The sequence below is a fragment of the Necator americanus genome, chromosome II (assembly GCF_031761385.1).
Source record: "Necator americanus strain Aroian chromosome II, whole genome shotgun sequence".
NCBI lineage: Eukaryota > Metazoa > Nematoda > Chromadorea > Rhabditida > Ancylostomatidae > Necator > Necator americanus.
In genome coordinates this window covers 38436948-38458473 of record NC_087372.1, presented here as the reverse complement: position 1 = coordinate 38458473, position 21526 = coordinate 38436948, and the positions used below count along the sequence as shown (strand labels likewise).

The 21526-nt window shown below is 37.8% G+C and overlaps 3 protein-coding genes across 4 annotated transcripts; 2 read left to right on the top strand and 1 right to left on the bottom strand.

The window, feature by feature from the left end:
* Positions 1-2810: 2810 nt before the first annotated feature.
* On the top strand, positions 2811-5028 carry RB195_020747 (uncharacterized protein; the record flags this gene model as incomplete). Its single annotated transcript, XM_064189191.1, has 10 exons — positions 2811-2839; positions 2891-3000; positions 3069-3146; positions 3654-3765; positions 3884-3984; positions 4130-4213; positions 4388-4505; positions 4682-4761; positions 4853-4939; positions 5009-5028. 10 exons carry the CDS (start codon positions 2811-2813, stop codon positions 5026-5028), a joined length of 819 nt encoding a protein of 272 aa, XP_064045072.1.
* Positions 5029-5924: 896 nt separating this feature from the next.
* On the bottom strand, positions 5925-16287 carry RB195_020746 (uncharacterized protein; the record flags this gene model as incomplete). 2 transcript variants are annotated; one of them, XM_064189190.1, is made up of 21 exons in its annotated part: positions 5925-5982; positions 7485-7534; positions 7601-7664; positions 7828-7953; positions 8320-8452; positions 8517-8550; positions 8642-8755; positions 8822-8921; positions 9975-10057; positions 10127-10372; positions 10754-10836; positions 10928-11006; positions 11076-11212; positions 11274-11391; positions 12514-12607; positions 12672-12871; positions 13073-13182; positions 13258-13285; positions 13315-13336; positions 16068-16124; positions 16187-16287. In XM_064189190.1, 21 exons carry the CDS (start codon positions 16285-16287, stop codon positions 5925-5927), a joined length of 2037 nt encoding a protein of 678 aa, XP_064045070.1. The 2 variants fall into 2 exon arrangements, with proteins under 2 accessions (XP_064045070.1, XP_064045071.1); XM_064189189.1 differs by lacking the exon at positions 16187-16287 and having other exon boundaries at positions 7601-7687; positions 8320-8550; positions 13258-13336; positions 16068-16112.
* A 299-nt stretch (positions 16288-16586) lies between these two features.
* Positions 16587-20961, top strand: RB195_020745 (uncharacterized protein; the record flags this gene model as incomplete). Its single annotated transcript, XM_064189188.1, has 6 exons — positions 16587-16676; positions 17865-17943; positions 18006-18144; positions 18242-18444; positions 19680-19831; positions 20803-20961. The coding sequence occupies 6 exons, from the start codon at positions 16587-16589 to the stop codon at positions 20959-20961; spliced, it is 822 nt and encodes a 273-aa protein (XP_064045069.1).
* Between the last annotated feature and the right edge of the window lie 565 nt (positions 20962-21526).

Below are 21526 nucleotides of genomic sequence, written 5' to 3'. Positions count from 1 at the left end.
GGAATACGTCTTTTTTCCATTATTCTAGTCCATTATTCTCATATTTTTGCTTTGTAATCCCTCTCTGTGGTCTGTCCATGGCTTTTGGTTCATTTAAAAAAGAAAAGCTTTAAAAAGGAGAAGTTATCCTACCTTGGAAGATTTATTTATTTAATAATTTGATAATAATAACCTATTCTCGATGAGAGCTGAACATAAACTACATATCCATCGCAAATCGTCTGAAATGTTGAAAAAGTAACTATATTGCACTCAAAAGTAGGATTATTTTATTTTATTACGATTTAAGGAGGCAGTGCATAGTGGAATTCGTCGCCACGTAAAAATTCACCGTATTCCTCGAAAAGATCGCTGAAGTTTAATCATTTAGTTAAATTCTTTTAGTTATATTCATTTTATTCTGTTACTTACAATTTATATTGCATACATCTGCTCTGACAAGCTTTGTACCATTAGAAGAAGTCTAATTTGATTTTTTTACAAAGTATCTATACATATATATCAGCATAAAATATAGTACAAAAGTTTTTTTTTTGTAAAATTTTACATAAACCCGTGTTTTGCAGTCGTGAAGCGACTTAACAAAATCCAGCAATCCACAATTTACAACAGAGATGTTGCAGCAGAGAAGCTACACAAGAATTCTAAATTTTGAATTTTTTTTTAGTTAAGGAAGAGCTAGTCGAGAGATTTTATCCTTAAGTACCATTATGGAATACATTAGTTTTGTGAATTTTAAATTTCCTAATTTATCTATCGTCGAAAAAAAAACAGAGATTCTGCCATAAATTTATTTTCTTCCTCTCTGATATTCTCATTTTTTTATTATTTGTTTTTTATTTATCATTGATTATTTTCTCATTATTTATTTTATTATTATTTTTATTTACAACAAAGATATTCCAATCAACAATATGCCAACAAAATAGTAAATAGTCTTCGTCCATCGATGTGATATCGATTGTTGACTTCTTTGGTCGAGGACCTAAGCTGTTGTGAATTAAAATTTTCTCGACCTGGGAGGAAACTTAAGGGACAACCTAAAAAATACATTGAGTTACTTTTAACTCCTCCTTATTTGCTATGCTTTTTTCTCGTAAAGAAAGCGATTTGAAATCATCCGGAAAAATGTGCGGCGGCCATTTTCGTGGTAGAAAATTCCTGGAGTAAGCAAGCTTTGGGTTTAGGATTCAGACTACCGGTGATCGACATTTGATTCTTCATCCGACAAAAGAGGCATGACGTGCCATCCAACATCTGACCGTATTTGTCAAGTCTCCAATGTGATTCAGAAAAATTCGCGCATTTTCTAATCCTTCCACAAATATACCGCTCCCATTCCTGCGTAGTCATATGAAAAGTGATCCAGACTTTTTGACTGTTTCGATACGGCTCTCATGATCAGATTCTTCATTACCGTAATCTTCCTTCATCAACTCGCAGGTATTCAAAATATTCCTATATCGTATAAAAGAATCTAGTGTTTTTCAATGGTGACCATCGTAGGATTTTCCAGAAGCTCTCAGATGTCAAAGCTGTTACAATTATAATGGACAAGCTTGTATCTCAAATCCGGGTTGTGAGGGAAACTTTTGCTTGTTTGGTATGTGCGCTTCCGTTTATTAATAAATTTAATTTTAATTTAGTAGTGTATAGTACAAGAAAGAAAATATGTTTATAGTATAAGAAATAAATAAATATTGTATTGTTTAACTTTAATTTCTGTTCCTTTTTGTCTTCTTTTCCGTTTTTTTTTCTCGGTTAAAGGCGGTGTTTCAAGAATTTTCGATGCTGGCCTCTTCAGCCGTAGATGAAGTTCGGGAATAATTAACCAAAGTGGCAGAGAAAACGCCGAAACCCCTTTTACCTATCCGGGAATAAGTGATCTCAGGAATGTTCATAGGTTACACTACATCCATTGAACCATATGCTTACATTTGGACGAGTGATTTAATTGATAGATCCTCTCAATACTCCTATGGATGACTATTAAACGTTTTCTAATCGCAGGAATTCGGATTTCCAGGCGTTTTTGAGGTTTCCGGTCCCTCGGTTCAGTATGTAGACGTTTCAAGTTTCCGCTTCCATTCTTCCTTAAAACCCCAAAATCGATAGATTCTAGTGGACGTTGTCCTTAAGTGAAACATAAGTATGAACATGTGCCAGCAGAAGTAACCATTTCTTTTTTTCAAATAAAATGTCTAAAAAAAATTACTTCGGGTATTATGGCGTCTGCTGATATCATCTAAGCTAAAGTTAAAACAAACAATAAAATACTTTTTTTTAATATTTATGTCTGCATTGTTTGTTATTTATTTATTTATTATTTGTTAATTTATTTATTTATTTATTTAACATGTCTTCAACGCTCCGTACGACGAACATATTTATTGCAGTATTTTATTACAGTATTGCAATACAATACTACAATATTATATTTTATTTACACCTATTTATATACGTTTACATTAACACATTGCTTATTTTTATTTTTTTATATTTATTCTTGTATTTTTCAAAATTATTTTTTCGTCACATAACTTCGAATACATCTTATATTCTCACTAAATTAAATTTCAAATAATTTTTATTTTATTTTTATTTCAATAATTTTCAAAATAATTTTCATTCAAATTCAAATTCAAATGAAATTCAAAAAAATTAAAAATTTTCAAAGACTAGTTTTCCTCGCTCTCTTTATTAACCACACCCTTTTAATTTAAGAACAAGTAATCAGGCCAAATGGAGTAGTTTCGATACGTAAAGCATGCTTGAATCACGGAGAATATCAGTTCGAGGATGGAACTTTGATGACAAACCTCAATCAATGCGTTGCTCGGTGAGTGCTATCTACAGTACTCCAGAAGATAATCATTCTGGTCCCATCCAGAACCGTGAACACCGGATTGTTCTACGTGTTTTTGTGCTCTTCCGGGGATGATTGCAATAGTAATTGCGTTACGACACCTACCACAACGCCAATTCCTCTTCCTGGATCAGGTGAGCGCTATTTTATTCACTATCTCCATTTAAATGTTTTACAAATATTTATTCATTTATTTATTTAGTTTCTTGCTATAATTGTATCACATACGATGGTAGTGACTGTCAAACAAACGTTTGCCAGGGGAATTTTTGTGTCTACGGTAAGTTCCGCTTAAATGAAATGTACCGAATATTTCTATCATTAAAATAAACGAAAATAACAATTTTTTTCATTCTTACATCTTATTTGCTACTTTTATTGCTATTTTCGGCTCCGAAACGTTCAATGATAGCTCGAAAAAATGAGATTTTCTAAAATTCTGCAGAAGGAGGTTCTTTGAAGGTGCTGGTGATAATCGAAATAGCAATTATTCTGCGTAGTCTCATCGCTTTTTTTTTAGGAAAAATTAACATCGCCTAGCCCTTAATTTATGTATACTCCAAATTTGAACTTCCCACCTTTTCAGAGAATTTTCTTGTTCTTTCGGCACTGGCTACTCTTGCTGGTACCGTTCAGATAAAATAATATCATATTTTTATATTCACCTCTCATAAAATCCTTAACAGAGCCTTATTTGTCATTTTCTCCACAGTTTAGTTATTTTTCCCGTTATTCTTCGTCAGTATCCCTCTAGAAAAAAAAACTATTTTATAACTTGTCGTTGTAGAGAGAAAAATTTCCAACAATCAGCTGACAATGAAGAAAAGTTGCACGAACACTCCTCTTCTTCTTCTCGACGACGGAACTGTTGTTGACGTAGTTGATGTGTGCGAAATCAGGTTCGTTTCCCCCGTCGTTCTGAGACCGTAGGAAAACCAAACACTAAATCTCGTTGACGTCATAGCACATGGATTATCCATCGTTTCAGGAAAGATTCATACTATAGAATATTTTCAGGAATACGGTAACATCACGAAACTATGTGAAAATATGTAACGACGCGAATTTCTGCAATAATTACTGCAATGTGGATGTTACAATCGAACCACCACAACGACGTAAACTTTAATTAATGGTTTATTTAGTTAGGAAAAAAATCAGGCTATAGGTTTTCTGGAAGTTTGGTGACAATCGGCAGAATATGATCAAGGAAAATAGCCTTCAAATATTTCAAAAGAAATTTCTAAATGTGAAAAATTCCAGAACCGTCAATTACTTGTTACGATTGTGAATCTTTCGGTGGTGATTGTTTTACAGGACAATGTACCGCCCAGTACTGTATCTACCGTAAGTATTTGTTGCTGGGAATCTAAATGACATTAACACCTGTTGTGAATAATTTGGACCGTGTTTTTTTCATGCTAAGCAAATAATTAGAAAAATCAATTAAAACTACTCGAACCTACAAGAATTTAAAGTAAAATGGATTAAAATTGAAGATTAAAATTAAATTGGATTCAGAACGTCAACGTCGTCAATCGACTGGTACAAGCTATGTGAAAAAGTCATGCACTAATGTTCCACTTGTTGAATATCCGGATAATACTGCGTCGACCACGATAAATTCATGTGAAGCACGGTATTACCAGTTGAATTTTTACAAAAATAAAAAATACACGCTTGACAATATTATCTGAATAGAGCAAACATTGGAAATAATCGAAATAGATAATTTCTAACTAATTAATATCTAACAACTCCAATAATTAATTTAATAATTAACTCTAATACCAATAATTTTTTTTTAATTTCTAGAACAATCGACGGTATTCAATATCAAGTCAGGGTATGCAATTCCGGGAACAATTGCAATGATGAATGTCCAATTCAAGATGGTGAATGATCTGGATTTCCTCTTAAGAATGATTCTGGCTGGATTTTCATCGAGTTAAAATTATTGCAATTTTTCTCTGATTTTTTTTCCAGAACAACTAGTCACATGCTATCAATGTGAAGCAACGAATCAAGCCGATTGTACTACTGGATCATGTCAAGGAAAATATTGTTTGTTCAGTGAGTTGTTCCGAGTTCTAAGACGAAAACACGTGGGGACAAGAATTTTTCGTTCAAATTAATTTATAGGTGCAGCCCTTGTCCTTTAATTGAAGATATTTTATCGTTGGATTTTTCTTGTTTCTCTAGTGATCCACCACAGTGTTCGGGATCCATGCGCGAACGATACCTAATTCCCATGTGGAATTCGCGTAGAGGTGGTAACTATATCGACCAATTAATGACGTTTAAGAAAAAAAGACTCCAGAAATAGGGATTAAGGATAGAGGATAAAGGGTGAAGTCACCGGCGTTAATCAATCTGCGTGGGACCTTTGCTACCACGTTCACTTCAATTCAGAATTGAGTTTGAGGTTCATGAACGTGTAAATGACTTGCGAGGGTTAGCCGATGTGTCAAATCAGTGTTTTTTTTCCTCCCAGACAAGTTCGGTACCAATTTATCGACCCCGGAGGATGGTTGAGGGTCTCGGTGAGCACTGGGGCGGATCTGAACCTCCGATCGATCTTACAGGTAGCCGAACCTCTAACCGCTACACTACACGCGCCCCCTAAAATGAATTATTCTCTGAAAATAGAATAATTTTCCCTGTTTTTAAACTTTTCCTTCCTTAAATAAACGTAAAGGTTATTAACAGAGGCTAAGAAGGAGTAACGAAACAAAACTGCAAGGAACAAATAATAATTATTATAATAATAATAACAAAAACACATCCGTATATCTGTAACTTAGTAGTAAGGAGGACTCGAACCTCCGACCGTTCGTGTAAAAAGCCAAACCTCTAACCGCTACCCTACACTCGCACCAATTTCTTATCCTATAGAAGTGACACTTATCCCATGCAATTACAGAAAATTACAGAAAAAGATAAGGTGGATGAACCAGAAAAAAAACACAGGAAAAAAACTGCTTCGAAGAGCTTATCGACGTCATTTACCTACTATCCATGGTTGTTTCATCGGATAATGAGAGGCGAGGTGACCTCGTTATGGTCTAAAACGTAACGAACGATAGGTTGACGCAGTACAGTAGGTTTCGGAACGACTGAAAAACGCATATAAAAAATTTAAAAAAAACTATAAAATAATATTTGAAAAATACAATAATATTTGAAAAATGCGCTAAAAATGCTATTTTATGCTCTTTATGCACTTTATTTGTATTTATTATGCTCAGTGAAAAGTGCTCCTTAGTGATTTTTAATTTTTTTTTAAATTTTAAATTTTGATTTATTTTTTTTTGTAACGATGGTTTTAGCGAGAGCTCAAACCGCACTCACATCACAATTGAAGAAATCATGTACAAACACTAACGAGTTACTTTATCCGGATAACGGAAGATATGCAGCGTTTGGGATTTGCGAATACAGGTAAACAAATATGAAGTGCTCGATCCCAATTCATTGTTTATTTATTTATTTATTTATTTCAGGCAAATCAGTTCCATCAATTATGATTATAAATTGTGTAATTCGTCGTCATTTTGTAATACCGCTTGTCCACCTGGACCATTCGCTACCACAACTCTTTCTCCATTGTCATCCACGTCACCGCGGATTGTACATTCACTTGTTTTTTCAACAATTTTTTGTTTATTTTCTCTGTTTATCAGTTAGGAAGTCTTATTGATAAATCACCTTATGTTTGTTCTCATAATAGTTTTTTTTCTTCAAATATACATGATTTTTCTGAGTAATAAAATTTTTCATTTTTCTTAAAAATAAATAATTTTTTGAAACGTTGGAAAAAGTGTGGTAAATGTCGTGCACGCTCGAACCCCCGTAAGAAAAGAAAAAAGAGAAAAATAAAAAAGAAGAAAATTCAAGAAATTACCGAAAAAAACCCCAGTATTATAGTTTCATATTGATCGTGAAGTTGTTCTGAACTACCCTGACATTGTCGAAACTTACCGTAATCGAACCACAGTGGTATGACATCACCCGTACCGAAAAAAAAAACATACAGTATTGGTGCTGCAAGGCTTAATAGTACACATGACACCATCGAGTTTCTAGTTCTTCATTTTTTTCATCTTTTTTATGGATATGTAATAATGATAATAACGATAAAGTGTCAATCAATCCGTTTGGGACCTTCGCCGCCACGTTCACCTCAATTCAGAATCGTTTGAGGTTCACGAACGCGTAACTGGCCTACAGAACGACTTGCGGTGGCTAGCCGATGTGTCAAGTCAGTGATTTTATCCTCCCAGTCCAGTTTGGCACCAATTTATCGACCCCGGAGCGATGGATGGCTTGGTGAGCACTAGGGCGGATTCGAACCTCCGATCAATCGTTCGGACAGCGCAACCTCTTACCGACTACGCTACACCAACTTATAAAAATTAAATATTTACATTACATTTTTCGTATCCCAAACGGGTTAAGGACTAGAAGAAAAAATAAAAAAGACAGCCAATTAATTATTCATAAGTAAGCACTGTCTCTTTTTTGGTTTTTTTTGTTTTAGCTTGTGATGAGTAGATTTTTTTGAACAAACATATTTTTCCTGGCAGAAAATTTCAAGAGTTCAAAACAACCGGTATACCATTTTATTCGTACAGTATCACCGATGCAATATTCTTCAATTAGGTGATCCTAAAAATTTAAAAATAAAATTAAAAGAAATAAAAACGATGCTGGGAACTGTTAACATTTACGTACATGGTTTTCGCCATAAAAATACACTCGTTGTTCCAGCTTCGATGCCAGGTTTTTGTTGAGCATACTGTAATGATTGGATGTGAAGCACTGTGTGCAACAAATTACGTATGTACAATTAATTAAGCAATTAATTTTACATCTAATTATGTACAATTTTAAAGTATATTTTGAATCTAGTTATTTTTAATCACTCCTCAACAAAAAAATCGTTCTGTTTCATCGATCACCTTTGGAGGTTGAACGCCAGCTCCTCCGGCTCCAGTTCCTCCAGCTCCAGCTCCTCCGGCTCCAGCTCCTCCAGCTCCAGCTCCACCTGCTCCGGCTCCATTGGCTCCATTAGCACCTCCTGGTTTCTGAAATACTATGAATTGGAATTTTCTTGAGTTAGTGAGCTAGTTGAACTGCTAATTTGATTTATTATATTATATATATTTACATTACTTGTATTATTTTTTGTTGTATTATTATTATATGTTCGTATTATATTTTTTAGGATCTTTCATAACTGTTTTAAAAGAAAAAGAATATTTTAGAGGATTCTCGGAAGTTAATTGAAAATTAGAAGAATGTTCTTGGAAGATTGGTCCAAATTTCCTTCTTTCTCGCTCAAAAGTATTCTTAGTCAATGTCTCTATCTTGTTTTCCATTTTGTACTTCAATTTTTCACAAATATTATCAGATAATCGGCTTAACCTCAGTGCTAGTTAAGAAGAACTCACCGTCGGTGGAGGCTGAGCGCCTTGAGGACATTTCTTCGAACACGTACATGAACGACCTCCCGGAGCGTGAGCATGAGGAGCTGCAGCCGCTCCTGATGCTCCAGATGCTCCAGATCCTCCAGGTGCTCCAGGTCTAGCAGATGAAGGTTGAGGTGGCTGAGCTCCACCACCACCAGATTGTGCAACTGGTTGCGGACCGGCATTTCCTCCTTGTGGTGGAGCTTGAAGATCCTGAAAAAAGAAAAAAGAAGCACTTGACCTTTATAGTTTGTGTACGAATACTGGCTAGAAAGAAAAAAAAAAGAAGAAAAAAAAAACAAACCGTTCGCAAAAATACGCTTTTTTGAGCCGCACCTCTTCCACCTTCTTGATATAGTGATTGTGAGTACACATCTCCTGTATAAATCGGTTTTGCAGCTTTCAATTCTTTACGCTCCTGAAAACCACACACGCAAGTATTTCTGTCGTTTACAAGTACTATAGTTGTCAAGGATTAACTTACAGCGATGATTTGATCACAAGTCTTATTCTGGACTTTCGCCTGAACAATTGTATCCGCTTTTTCGATATTTTGATAGTTATTTTTCTCTTCTTTTTCGACACTGAATTTAAAAACGTTTTACATAGAATAGATGGAATCATCACGCACGCAAAATGTTAAGGCTACGAGAACATTTTTAGGATCATCTAGGATTGCGCCATCCAGAGAAGATCTGCGTGAGTATTCACAACTCATAAACCCTCCCTCTTCCGTATTTTTGCGAAGTAATGCTTATGAATGAGGACATTCGAGAGGTGATCGTGCTTACTCGACGTTAATTCATTCGCCTTCAAAATTTGTGCTTGAAATGATTCTTTTTCGGATCACGTTCATGGATTGGTGATGTTGGATTAGGAGCGATTCGCATAGATGGGAAATGAGCAGAAAAATGCGCTACGGAAGGCGACCACGTGAAAATAACTGTCTTCGATTTTACGTGTGCGTTTCAGCCATCAATTATCCTTTTTATCTGAAAATTTGCTGAATTCTTGGATATCTTGGAGCCCTTTTCATATTTGTGGACAGGTCCGTGATGGATCAATGGAGTTAGGCTGATATCCAGAGTTTTGGTAGGAGTCTTCAGATATAATAGAGTCATAACGACATTAAGCACATTGCAGCAGCGCCAGACTAGCAGAATACCATGTTCAGCCCAGTTCCGCGGATGCGTCACGTAAGCTGTTGCGCTCGAAGCGATGCGATGGTGCTTAACGATTAGGATCGAGTGATTCCAATCGCTTCCAGCGCAACCGCGTACGCAAATTCACGGCGCTTAATGTCTTTTTTTGAGCGGACTATATTTTCCCTTGGGCGATGATAGGATGATCCAGTTAGAGGACTCTTTCACCCAAACCTCCAGCCAAGATGTCAGTGAGGAACGCGCAGCGAACTGGACTATCGATTAGCGAGTGCGCCAGGTGAGCAGAGTACCATATTCAGGCCAGTTACGCGAATGCGTCGCGTCAGGGTGGTTGAACATGTTTGGCGCTGGCTGTAAATTTCATTTTTTTTTGGTGATTTTGATTTCTACATGACCTACTGCAATAGGATTAAAACGAATCAATGAAAAAGGAAACAAAAAGAAATTATATCCAGAGAAATCGGTCTGACTTACGCGGCAACAACTGGCACGTTTGCCGGTGGAGGACATTCACAACGTTTGATATCTTTAACGTAAACAGGTTCGTGATAAGTGCCCTGGAAGTTTGCGGCGATCAGTGGAGCGAGCGAACGAAGGAAATCCATGCCGAATCGACTGCCACTTACCTGAAGTACGAGAGCAGTGACCGTTTGATCAGAAGTGGGTTTCGAGCCGGGCGGCAACACAACAGTGTTTCCTTGTTTATCTTCGACTACTCTACCGATTAAACCGCCCGGTGCTACTTTATCACCCGGTGTTGAGGGTACACACGGGGCATTGTCACTGCTTCCAAGACGTTGTCCAGCTGATTGTGTGAACACATTATTTCCGTCTTTGTTCTTCGTGATCACACCAACCGCTGCGTTCTTATCCTGAAATTTTCTCGATTTCCAGAAAGACAATGAGTAGATAGCGATTCCATATTCTATACAAAGTGTCTAATTTTCTGCTGCTTTTATAATTTTTTTTGAACGCAAATAAAATAAAATAAATTTCGAAAACTCATGGAAAAGAGCCCATGATCAGGCGAAAACATAAAAATAGTTCCAGCAGTAAAGCCAATTTCTTCATGTTTATGTAAAGGCGATAAACTAAGAAACGACTTTTCCTTATTTGTTGGAAATACTATCCGACTTTTTTTTCCAGTTTTTGACGGATAAATTCATCCAGATATAGTAAAGTCTAAGCACTGTCGTCCGTGTTTGTTGATAAGAAATTTTCTTGGAAATTTTCTGGGAAATTTTCTTTCTTACCTTCGGAACATCTTCTGCACAAGCAATCTGCCGAAGCACTGGCATACCTTTCTCGTTAATCTCCACTTCACAAGGAGGACACGCTGAGAACAAAAAAGTACAAAATTTTTGACACATGTAAAATTAAAATGTAAAATTTTCTTTTCCGAAAAGAAGAAAAAAATAATCCGTCACTTGTTTCTCCAATTTTCTTCTGTAGATTCGAATCCACACCAGCAATATTCATATTCTTCGGATTTCCATTCTTGTCACACTGTAGGTTGAAAAAATACGAGTGATCGTTCGAAAAAAATACCCCCCCCCTATGAGTGCAAGAAATTACTTGACATTGTCCATCCGCATAGAATATTGCCTCGCCATGAGGTCCTCTGACAAGTTCTCCCACGGTATAATTACGGTATTTCGGTCTACCGTTGCTATCTTTCGCGACTTTTTCCATCGGAATAAATTGTGGTGTTTCTGAGGAACAATTTTTTTCAGGGAAAAAATTAATCCGGCCATTTTTCGCCCGAAAACTTACCATGAGCGCCTTTAACCAGTATTCCTCTCATTGGTTTATCACCGACCTTAGCTCTTGGCCCAACTTCACCCGTATCCACTTTTTCGATTTCGATTAGGACGGCGACACCAGCAGGACCCTGAAAAAATTGTTAGTGGGATCCTATCCAAAATTGAAGTGCATAGGTGACACCGCCAGCCTAAAATTTAGATATTTTCGTTAGACATCGAATTTTTTTCGGGAAACATTCTGGATCTGTGCTCAGAATTGTGCATGAACATCGATAAAGTAGTCATGTAGGTAAAAGGACCGAATCAACGCAAAAACTTCCAGACTTCAATCGATTTTTCGATATGGAATCTTCATGGGTGTTAGAAATAGAGGACATCTGAGATTGTGATTTGATTTGATTTGATTTGATTTGACTGTTCTTCGATTACCCGAACTCGACTATGCATAGGGTGGCTTCAGCAGTTTTCCGCTTCTGTGCAATCCAAAAAAACTTTTCTTGGATCCGGTGAAAAAAGGAAAGTTTACGGGAAATAGCATCATGGACCGCATAGAAATTCGAAAAAGCCATAAGACTGATGTCATTGTCATCGTAAGCGCATTCTAACGAAATATGACAAAGCTATAAGTGATGAATATCCGAGCTTCGGGACTGGATGAGGATAATTTGAATGTGGATCTTGGTATAGATCTGTACATAACAAGATCAGGGACAGGAATCAGGTACCGTCGATGTTGGAGTGAACGCCGGATGAGTGCGATGAATCCTAGACAACTCATGTCACGGAATTGAGAGCGCTCGTGAAGCCAGGGAAGTGAGAGCGTTGCGTCGCGTTCACTAAGCTGAACCTGTTTGGCACCGACCATGAACGTCTATAACGACTACAGAATATGTAAAGGATGAGGTATTTAATCTATCGAATCTCGATTGAAGAATTGAATGAGTTAAGTTCCCTTTCAACTCAAATGAGCCCTCACTGATTTGAAGGCATCACCCCACGAATCTGGGGTGGTACGGATTTCAGGCGTAGCGCGCCGGAACGCTCAAAGCCGTATCTTCCGGGCCGCTTTTTTACGGCAATTAGGAAGAAATAGACGGAATCACCCTTCTCTCCATAATCTACGATCCCGTATACGAATACTCCACCTGAAGTTCGTACCACCTCAGATTCGTGGGTGACGGCTTTGAACAAACAAATTCGGCTACAAACACAATACATAGTACTAGTAGAATTAGTAATTATTGACTTACAACTGCGCAAATTTTGTCTGGAGTGTATGCTCCGTCGATAGCCTTGTCTTCCTCAGATTCTGAATCAGCTGCATGCCGAAGTGCAGCAAGTTTCCTAGAATCGGATAGAAAGTATCCAAAGAATAAATACTTGTGAAAAATGCTCCTGAAAAAAATACTTTCTATCACTTTCGTCATCTTTCACCATTTTCGTTCCTTTCTCTTTCGATCCTTTTCTCTCTTGTTCTTCCATCATTTTCTTTTCCTTTTCTTTCTTCGCCTTTCGCCTTGCCTTTCTTTCTACTCGATGCTTCTTGCAACGTTTCTTTTTCCCATTTGGAAGTCGTGCACATCCACATGGAGGTGGATCCATCATCACCTGTTTTGATTCAAAAATTCTTTTCTTTCTTATTTTTTTGTGAACTCTCCTTCCCATCCTTTAGCAATAATATTTTTTGTAAAATATGCTGCGGTAAGATGTGATTAAGGATAGACTCATTGAATTAACCCAACGCGATGAATGAATTCCTCAAAACCAATACTTTTATCTGGAAATTTCCAAAATTTTCGAAATAATTACCACAAGAATTTCTTGATCTCCGCTTCTCATTCTATGTAGAGTAGGATTCCCATATGAGGTATCCATACCCTGTGGAAGTTGACCGTCCGCTTGCAATCGTGCCAGCTCCTCTGGAACAGAAGAAGATTTTGAAAATTTCATTGATCAAATAGAAAAAAGAGAAGCTTATGTTGCCTCTTTGAAACCTTTAGTTAAAGGAGTTCCAGGAGTGGCCTCCACCTGCTCTTTCGTTGGCATCATACATACATTAAAATTGTTTTGCCCCTAGAGCAGATCAATTCAAACACTTATCACTCTGTAATAGATGTGTTTATTTACTTATTATTATATATTTACTATAATATACTATATACTATAGTATATTAGTATATTAATATACTTGTTTATAGACTTCTCTCCTACGTCAGCGATCGAAGATTAGAGACACCGCCGCGTTTGCAAGGGAAAGTAAAATAAGGTGGGCCGGACACACGATGCGCTTTAACGACAACCGTTGGACCAGAACCGTGAGCAACTGGGTTCCCCGCGATATCAAGCGCACTACAGGATGACCGCCGACCCGATGGTCAGATTTCTTCACGAAGTCCTTCAAAGAAAAATATGATGCTCTTCGTGTCCCACGCGAAAAGAGCAACCACTGGGCTACTCTGGCACGCGATCCGGACAAATGGAAGGATTACTGGCGCCCACTCGACCAGCTCGAAGATTAACGGGAGTCAAGGTGACCAAGGTGATTTACCTATTGTGCTTATATTTAGATTACTTTAGGCCACTTTTGGCCGATTGAAGTGAAGTGGATCTGGTGTACGGGCGCATGACACGTGGAAAACATCTGCAGCTTCCCCAGCCACTTGCCCGAAGTACTCACTGAAAACCGTCTTCGCTTCTTTGGTAACGTTATGAGGAGACCGTTTGATCATCATGATGTCTAAGTTGTCGTGAGTCCTGAGGATGCTTCCAGATGCTTGCTAACTGGAAAAGGCTCCTTGATCGTGAAAGAAAGTTCTGGACAGAGGTGGTGATGGAAGATCTGAGGACACTTAGCGTTCACAGGCAGTTCAGTCGAGACGTAGAGCTCCGCCGTTTATGAAACAGCGATGGATGGGTAGATTCTATGCGAACTCTAGCTGAAGATCGAACAGGATGGGCTCGAATATGTTCAAGGACGACACACCCCGATTCATAAGGTGCAAATAGCCTCGTTGCCGTTGCAGTAGCCCATAACACCTACACACCTAGTATATAAAATAAGTCAAGCTATTATATTCTTATTTTTTATGCTACTTTCTTAAATTTTATGTAAAATGAATGATACGGTCTCTTTCGTATCAATTCACTTAGGATTGGACACACACGTTCATATACAGATGACTTGGATGCGCTCACTCCAAATCATCGTTTATGGATGTGTGTGCAGCTTATAAAGGGACCGAGAGAGAGCCGATATATGAGGTCAGTGTTTTTGTTTTTTCATTCTTCTCAGATAGGTCTGATACCAATTTATCAATTCCAGGGGAATGATCCTTCAAATAAAGGGTTCCATCTAAACACCTCGCAGGCACACTATCACAAAATATAGAAGGAATATGCCGAGGTTTCAAGACAAGAGAACATTCGAACTACTACGTGAAGTATTTACCTAACAATGTTTCCCATCAAGACAAGGTTAATTCGTATTTTAATGTCTTATAGTGAGTGAGTGACAAATTTGAGTGTCAAATTTCATTTTAGCTGCGCTACGTTAAAGGCAACATACCACGAATCTGGGGTGGCACAAATACGGATACTCCACCGGGAATCCGCACCACCTCTGTTGACGTTTGACATCTGAACGTCAACCGTTGGCCCCTGAATAACGTCCGCCATGATGATTGCTAGTAACCGTTGAATCCCACGCGAAAGTCCGGTCACTTATTCAAATATTACTATCACCATCAACATATAACATACAGTAGCGTTCTGGATTTGCGAGAAGGATCTTGTGTGGTGAGGATTTCTCACCTTCTGTAGCAGTATAATGACCTGTGCCATGAAGGGCCAACTTTTCCGTATAGAAGTTTGGCGAAATTCTAGTGAGATCCGCTGTCTCTTGGTTCCGTTTCATAGCACATCTTTAGGTGTTTTCAAATAAATAAATAAATAAATAAATATCATGTCTCACGTGCTCATATAAGTTACAGTCACCGTCAAACGCTTTCCAGCAGTCTGACACGATCACGACGAACCGACGAAGTAATGTCTTGGTTCTTGGATGGAACTGCTGCTCGATGGACAGTTTCGCTGTGTGGATCTGCTCCACGGGCCATTACTGCCATTCTTCGCGGAGCTGAGGTCCCGTTAGGCAAGATGAACGAGTTTTTCGAAGGGGGGGGGGGGGGTGGGGAGGATCCGCAGACCTCACTAGTGTCTATGTTCCACCACTACTACTGTATGATTTTACTCTTCACTTCGAAGCAAATAATATAGTATCCACGGGCATGTGCAACCGATTCATAGTTGAACGAGTAAGTCAATGAACTGATAGCAGTAAATGATAAGGAGATCAGTCTTAGTCAAAAAATCCTAATGAATGAGGTGAATGAGGTTATTTGGATACCACCGTCACGCAGTTGGACGTCGCTTGGAATGTTTTTCTACGGAAAATAATACAAATTTTTGGTGAAAATCGCCGGTCCTTGATCGCTGATCCACGAAGAACACATAGCGCTGGCTTTTAAGAAGGAGAAAAAGAGGGAAATGAAGGACGGAAATAAAGAAGAATTAAGGACTGTGTTGATCCAGAAAAACCACCGATGTACGAGAAACTCGTTGTTTTCTGCTCGAACTCGAAACTCGTCTCACCGAGGCTATTTTTGAAAAACACACCCGCAACGGTGACTAAGTCTGGAGATTCCCTTTCAAACATGGAACTCTGCCAGTGTAGGGAAAAATACTCCATTGATCCACAATATTCAGTCTATTTTTCATTGTTTATCCCTAACAAAGTTCCTCTTACCGGTTCCCCCATTGGTTGACTTTGATTTGAAGCAGCTGTTGCCATGCAGATGAGGGCCTGAAATCGGGCTCAGCTAACTTCTGGACGATTGACAGGGCTGAAAAGCCACGGCGACCCACTTCAAGTGGTTAGTAGAAGAAGATGTGTCAATGCGAGTAAACTTAAAATAATGAGACCTACCGTTGAATGTCCTACTGTTATGATCCATGTTTTTCGACATTTCCAGCTCAATATTTACTCATTTCAAACGATTTGGTGATGGTGATACACAAAAAAGTAGGATAGAAACTTTTATTTATAACAATCGCATCAAATAAAATAACAAATGCAGCTAAAAAAACGATTTTGACCTTCACCTGATCGAACGATTTGATCTGCTTTCGGCGCTAGTTTCGTTTCTGGGGCGAGCGGCTGCGCCTGTACGTGATTCCTAACCTCAATTAATCTGTGGGTTCTTTTATTTTTGAAGTTCCTAAAGTTTAAGACGAAAAAAAAACACGGTTTTAGCTTAACATATCGATGTTCTCATCTTCGCCTCCTCCCTATCCTGGTAACGATGCGCCCTCAGATGATGTGACACTCAAGGATAACACAATTGTTCCTGAGAAGGTAAGAGTGGGGGTTGCAAGGAGCATCGGATATATTTCTATCAAAATTGGAATAGCTTGTGCATTTAAATTTGTTAGGGAAAATTTCTGTATGGTTGAGGACCAAAAGTGTAAGAATGTAGAGTGAGAGTCAAATTGATCGATTTGATTTGTTCTCCCGATCGTTAGACATCCAGGTTTCGTTCAGCCACTAACGTCTGGAAAATTCCATCATATGAATTCAAAAATAGAAATTCAAAAATAGCACGGTATGAACTTCCAAAAATGCATAACTAGTAAATTCATCTTAAACATGAAAAATAGGTTCTGTCGAGACAGAGCGTTCAATGTTAAAAAAAAGCAATGAAGTGGGGAACTTAGTGGCTGCAACTTGACAACTATTCTCCTAATTGAATCCGTTTTTTTCATTTTTTTTTAAAATAAATCATGGTTCTGTTAAGAAGACATCGAAAGTGAGTGTAAAGTGGTGTATATGCGCAATACAAGGGACATTTATTCTCAAATTTTTGAAATTGAATCCATCATCTTTGAGGAATCGTTTCCGAATAAAAAGTAGGTCTAATTTATAAATATTTTCTGAGGGAAAAGAAGCAGCTAAGGTAGTAAGACTTACAATACTTAACTATAGTTAAATATAGAGGTATTTTTGTGACCATATCACTCAATCAATTATTTTTTCCTAGTTGCTTGTAGATTGGCTACTAGTTCTGCTTTTTGCTGAAGCCTCGTTGGTTTTTAAAATCCTTAATTTTTTTTAAAAAGTAAACTAGATGTCGGCTCATTTAGAATCTAGAGAGTTTCTACGAGCAAATGCTTATCCTTTTTCTTCTTTTGTTCTTCTTTTCTCTTTCTTTTCTCTGTTCTTTTCTTTCTAGCCGGAAGAATACTTTCTTCTTAGTTCCTGCTATTCTAGTCCGTTTATCTTTTGAAGTATTAGTAGTGTTGTGGATAAAGTGTACGTAAGTACATAACTTAATCAATACCTATGTAGATCATTAGACATTAATGCGTTCGAACTCAACTGAGAATCATGAAAGGCGACTAGGGTGAGTTCGTGCGTTGGTAGGGCTGGAGAGATTTCGAGACATCGATCGAGTAGTCACAGTCGAACCTCTTACCCAATGACCTACACCGATCCACATTATTAGAGTTACTCATGAGATTCCAAAAATATTTTTTTTTATTTTAGAACAAGGAACCAACCGTAACATCCTCGACATCTGGCCGTTCGGCAAGCGCCATTCCGTCCACGAACGCTCCAATTGAAAGTTCGTAGTTATAGTTGTTGTGTTGTGTGAAAATGGTACAAAAAATGACTTCGCTACTTCAGTGACCACAATGAACCCGACGGGAACAAATCCCTCCCAGGCGATTCCCAACACACCACTAAAATACGATACAGCACCGAACACACCGCTTCCCACACAATTTCATCAACCAACACCATATCCTGGACAGCCGGGAATGAAGTGAGTCTCGAGTTCGCTACCTTATCTTGCCTCAGGAATAAAAAAAAAATAAAAAATAAAAAATTCACGCTACTTTTCCCAATTAGCAGTTTTACAGTATGGGAGCACCCGGAGCACCTGGAGTAGCCTGTATCTCTCCGCCAACCGTTCAACAAGGAATGGCGTACGCAACAGGACCAGGAGTGATGCCTGCCTACGCACCCGCTATGCCAATGCAACAGATGTTCGCAGCGCCTACAGCGATGCCAATGAATCCAATGCCTATGCCTGCAGCTATGGGGAATAATCCAAGCCAAGCCGGTAAGATTTACGGAAATAAAAGGATAAAGGATAGTGTCTGGCGTTGATCAATCCGCTTGGGAACCCCCCACCATGTTCACTTCAAATCAAAATCGTTTGAAGTTAAAGATAGCGTAACTAGCCTAAACAGTGGCCAAGACCACCAAATAAGTCTGGTCCCAATTTATCGACCACGAAGGGGTGAAAGGCGTGGTTGGCGCCAAGGCGGAATCAAATCTTCGATCGATCATTGTCCATCCCGAGCGGAACCTCTTATCGATTGCGCTACACCGTCTCTTAAAATTTGCGTTAATTTATCTTGTTAAGTGAAACCGAGGTTAAAAATACATGGGTTTGATTGGATAAAATGAAATTTATGCTATTTATAAAGAAAATTTTCCGGATAGAATATTCAAATGAAGATATGATGAGAAAGAAGGTTCGAAAAAGATGATTCGGTAGGACAAACCTCATCACTTCATCCCCCAGAGCATCTTTCGATGAATCTCTTGCCATTGTACCGTAGTAATAGAAGATCTGCTAAATGGTTCCGTCCAGTTGAAAACTGTAGAGGTGTGGATAAATCTCGGATCAATTATCTGTTGAGAACTTAAGACGTTTAGCCTCGGTTTTACCTGTAAGGACAAATTTCCATGGATTTTTGGGGACAAATTCAACTAAGGGAACGTTTCAAGAAATCAACCACACTAAATTCTTCTCAACAGCAGCTAAGGATCGGAATGCAGTTTGTAAGTATTACAGTAAAAAACGTGCTCCAAATCCTACAAATCCAGAAATCAGATTCTTCAGAAGCTCCAGAGCTATTAGTTCACTCAACGAAGCATATTTTCATTCATTCACGAAGTGGACAACGATCCGAATCCTAACGATGGGAGTATTTGGGGTAGATTTAATTATTCGTAGAGGTGTAAGGAGTTGCATCGTCGATTAATCTCACCACCATCAATCAATTTTACCTGTTTTCATTTCTTCTGTTCGGTTGAATGCAAGGAAAATTTTTGTTGAGTAAATCGATCGTTCCGGTTTTCCTAAACTATTTGATGTGTGGATTTATGAACTGTGTATTTATTTAGAAATTATGCACGTCTTGATCTTTATTTACCATTTGAGCGGAACAAAAACATCGTCAAAAATATCCTTGATTGCTTCGTTTAGCTGAACTTCATGTCTAGAGTATTGATTTTAGATCAAAGTCAGCTCAAAGTAAGGAAATAGAAAATAAAGGATAAATTTAGGTGGAATTAACCTTGTTGTAAATACCAATGCTAACGCGAATTCAAACTCGGATTCAAAAAATGGGGCTGGCGGTTCACAAAAACCGGCACCACGGCCATGTCCGAAGTGTAGACTCGGCTACATCACTCGTGGACAAGCACGATTCAGAGAGGTTAGTAGTATTTTCCTCTTTTGCTGGACCTAACTTTTGTAATGCTTTCAAATTCTAGGATATATTCCACAGGATGTTACAAAAATGTCAAGTCAGAAAAAAAAATTAAAAATCAGACTTTTCATAGCGAAAAATTTTCCCACGATTTTCTTGGACTAAAATGTAGAACATTAGTCGTCAAGATGGCTGTAAAGCGTCAGCTGATGTCAATATTGTGTTAAAACTTTTGCTAATTTTTTTTTCGGGAATTGCTACTTCTAGCAAACAGCTGCCGTCCCTCTTTTTATCCTGGAAGTTTTCTGATGTTTCGGGTTCTTGAAACGATTCAATTCCTCTTCAAAGCACTAATCTTGAGAAGAAATCCGGAAATGTCGACATCTTGAGGAGAAATCCGGAAATGTTGACATTTTTCTACGAATTACTAAATTTTTACTCCCCATATGGAGTCAGTCAGTGTTCAGTAGGAGATGATCCTGCCAAACTGTGAAGTGTACTAATGTGCTCCGATGTTAGTTCAGGATGTATGTAGTCAGGATAGACCTATCAGATCGCGAACTACAGAAGTACACATTTTGAAGAAAAATGAGGAAAATTGTTTTCTTTTAGACCTATTACTTCACTTTACTATTACTGTATCGTTCTCTTTTTTGTGTTTGATTCGTTTCTTCATCGAATATTCGATGATTCTTCAGTATTTTGAAAAAAACCGAATTATAGTCAACGAAAAAGACGGAAAGACTACACATGCAAGATGCATATGCAAATTTGTTTCTACCTAATTCATTTATTTTTATTGGTTTATTATTATTTTAATTTACTTTAATTTTTTCTTTTTTTATATGGAAATTTTGCCCCATCGAGCATTCTTCTTCCGTTTGTAACTGCCCGCTAGTATTAAATAAATAAGTACTAAAAATTTAAATAAATATTAAATAAAGTTAAGGTTTATTTTAAAAACGGTTTTTTTTCAGATGTGCATTAAAACTCTAGCTTATGCGACTATTTGTTGCACTTGCCTCCTACCACTTCAATTACTTAAAACGAATTATGTGGACAAATGCTCGTACTGTGGTGAGGAGTACGGTTTCCGTGGAGAACTGTTCGAGAAGCCGAAACCACCGAAGATGTGATCATGGGCAGATAGTTCGTGTTTTTATCGTTTTAATACTTATTTTTTAACGCTTACTCACTTTTTTTTTAACCAGTAAGAATTTTTTTATCTATATGTACTTACGAATCCTACTCTGCATGCTTAGTTAATAGAATCCAGTAAGTACTGGTAGAAGAAATTATGTATACGCCTCATAATTCACTGTGAGTAGAATCATTTACTTATCTTGTAATGATAATGGATATCGACTTGTTCTGTTCTTTTCCGCAGATTTAATGAATTTTTTAAACACTTTTTTGGGATGTGAAATTACAGTAAACGTACCAACATTTACATTCTTTAATCAGTAATATATTAAGAAATATGTGTGCGTATAGCGCAGTCGGTTCGAGATTCCACTATGTCTGCACGATCGATCGGATCGGTTTGAATCCGCTCAGTGCCAACCAATCCTTTCATCCCTCCAACGTCGATAAATTGGTACCAGACTTGTCTGGGAGGATAAAAACACTGACTTGACTCATCGGGTAGCCCTCGCAGGTCATTGTATGGGCGAGTTACACGTTCGTGGACTTCAAACGATT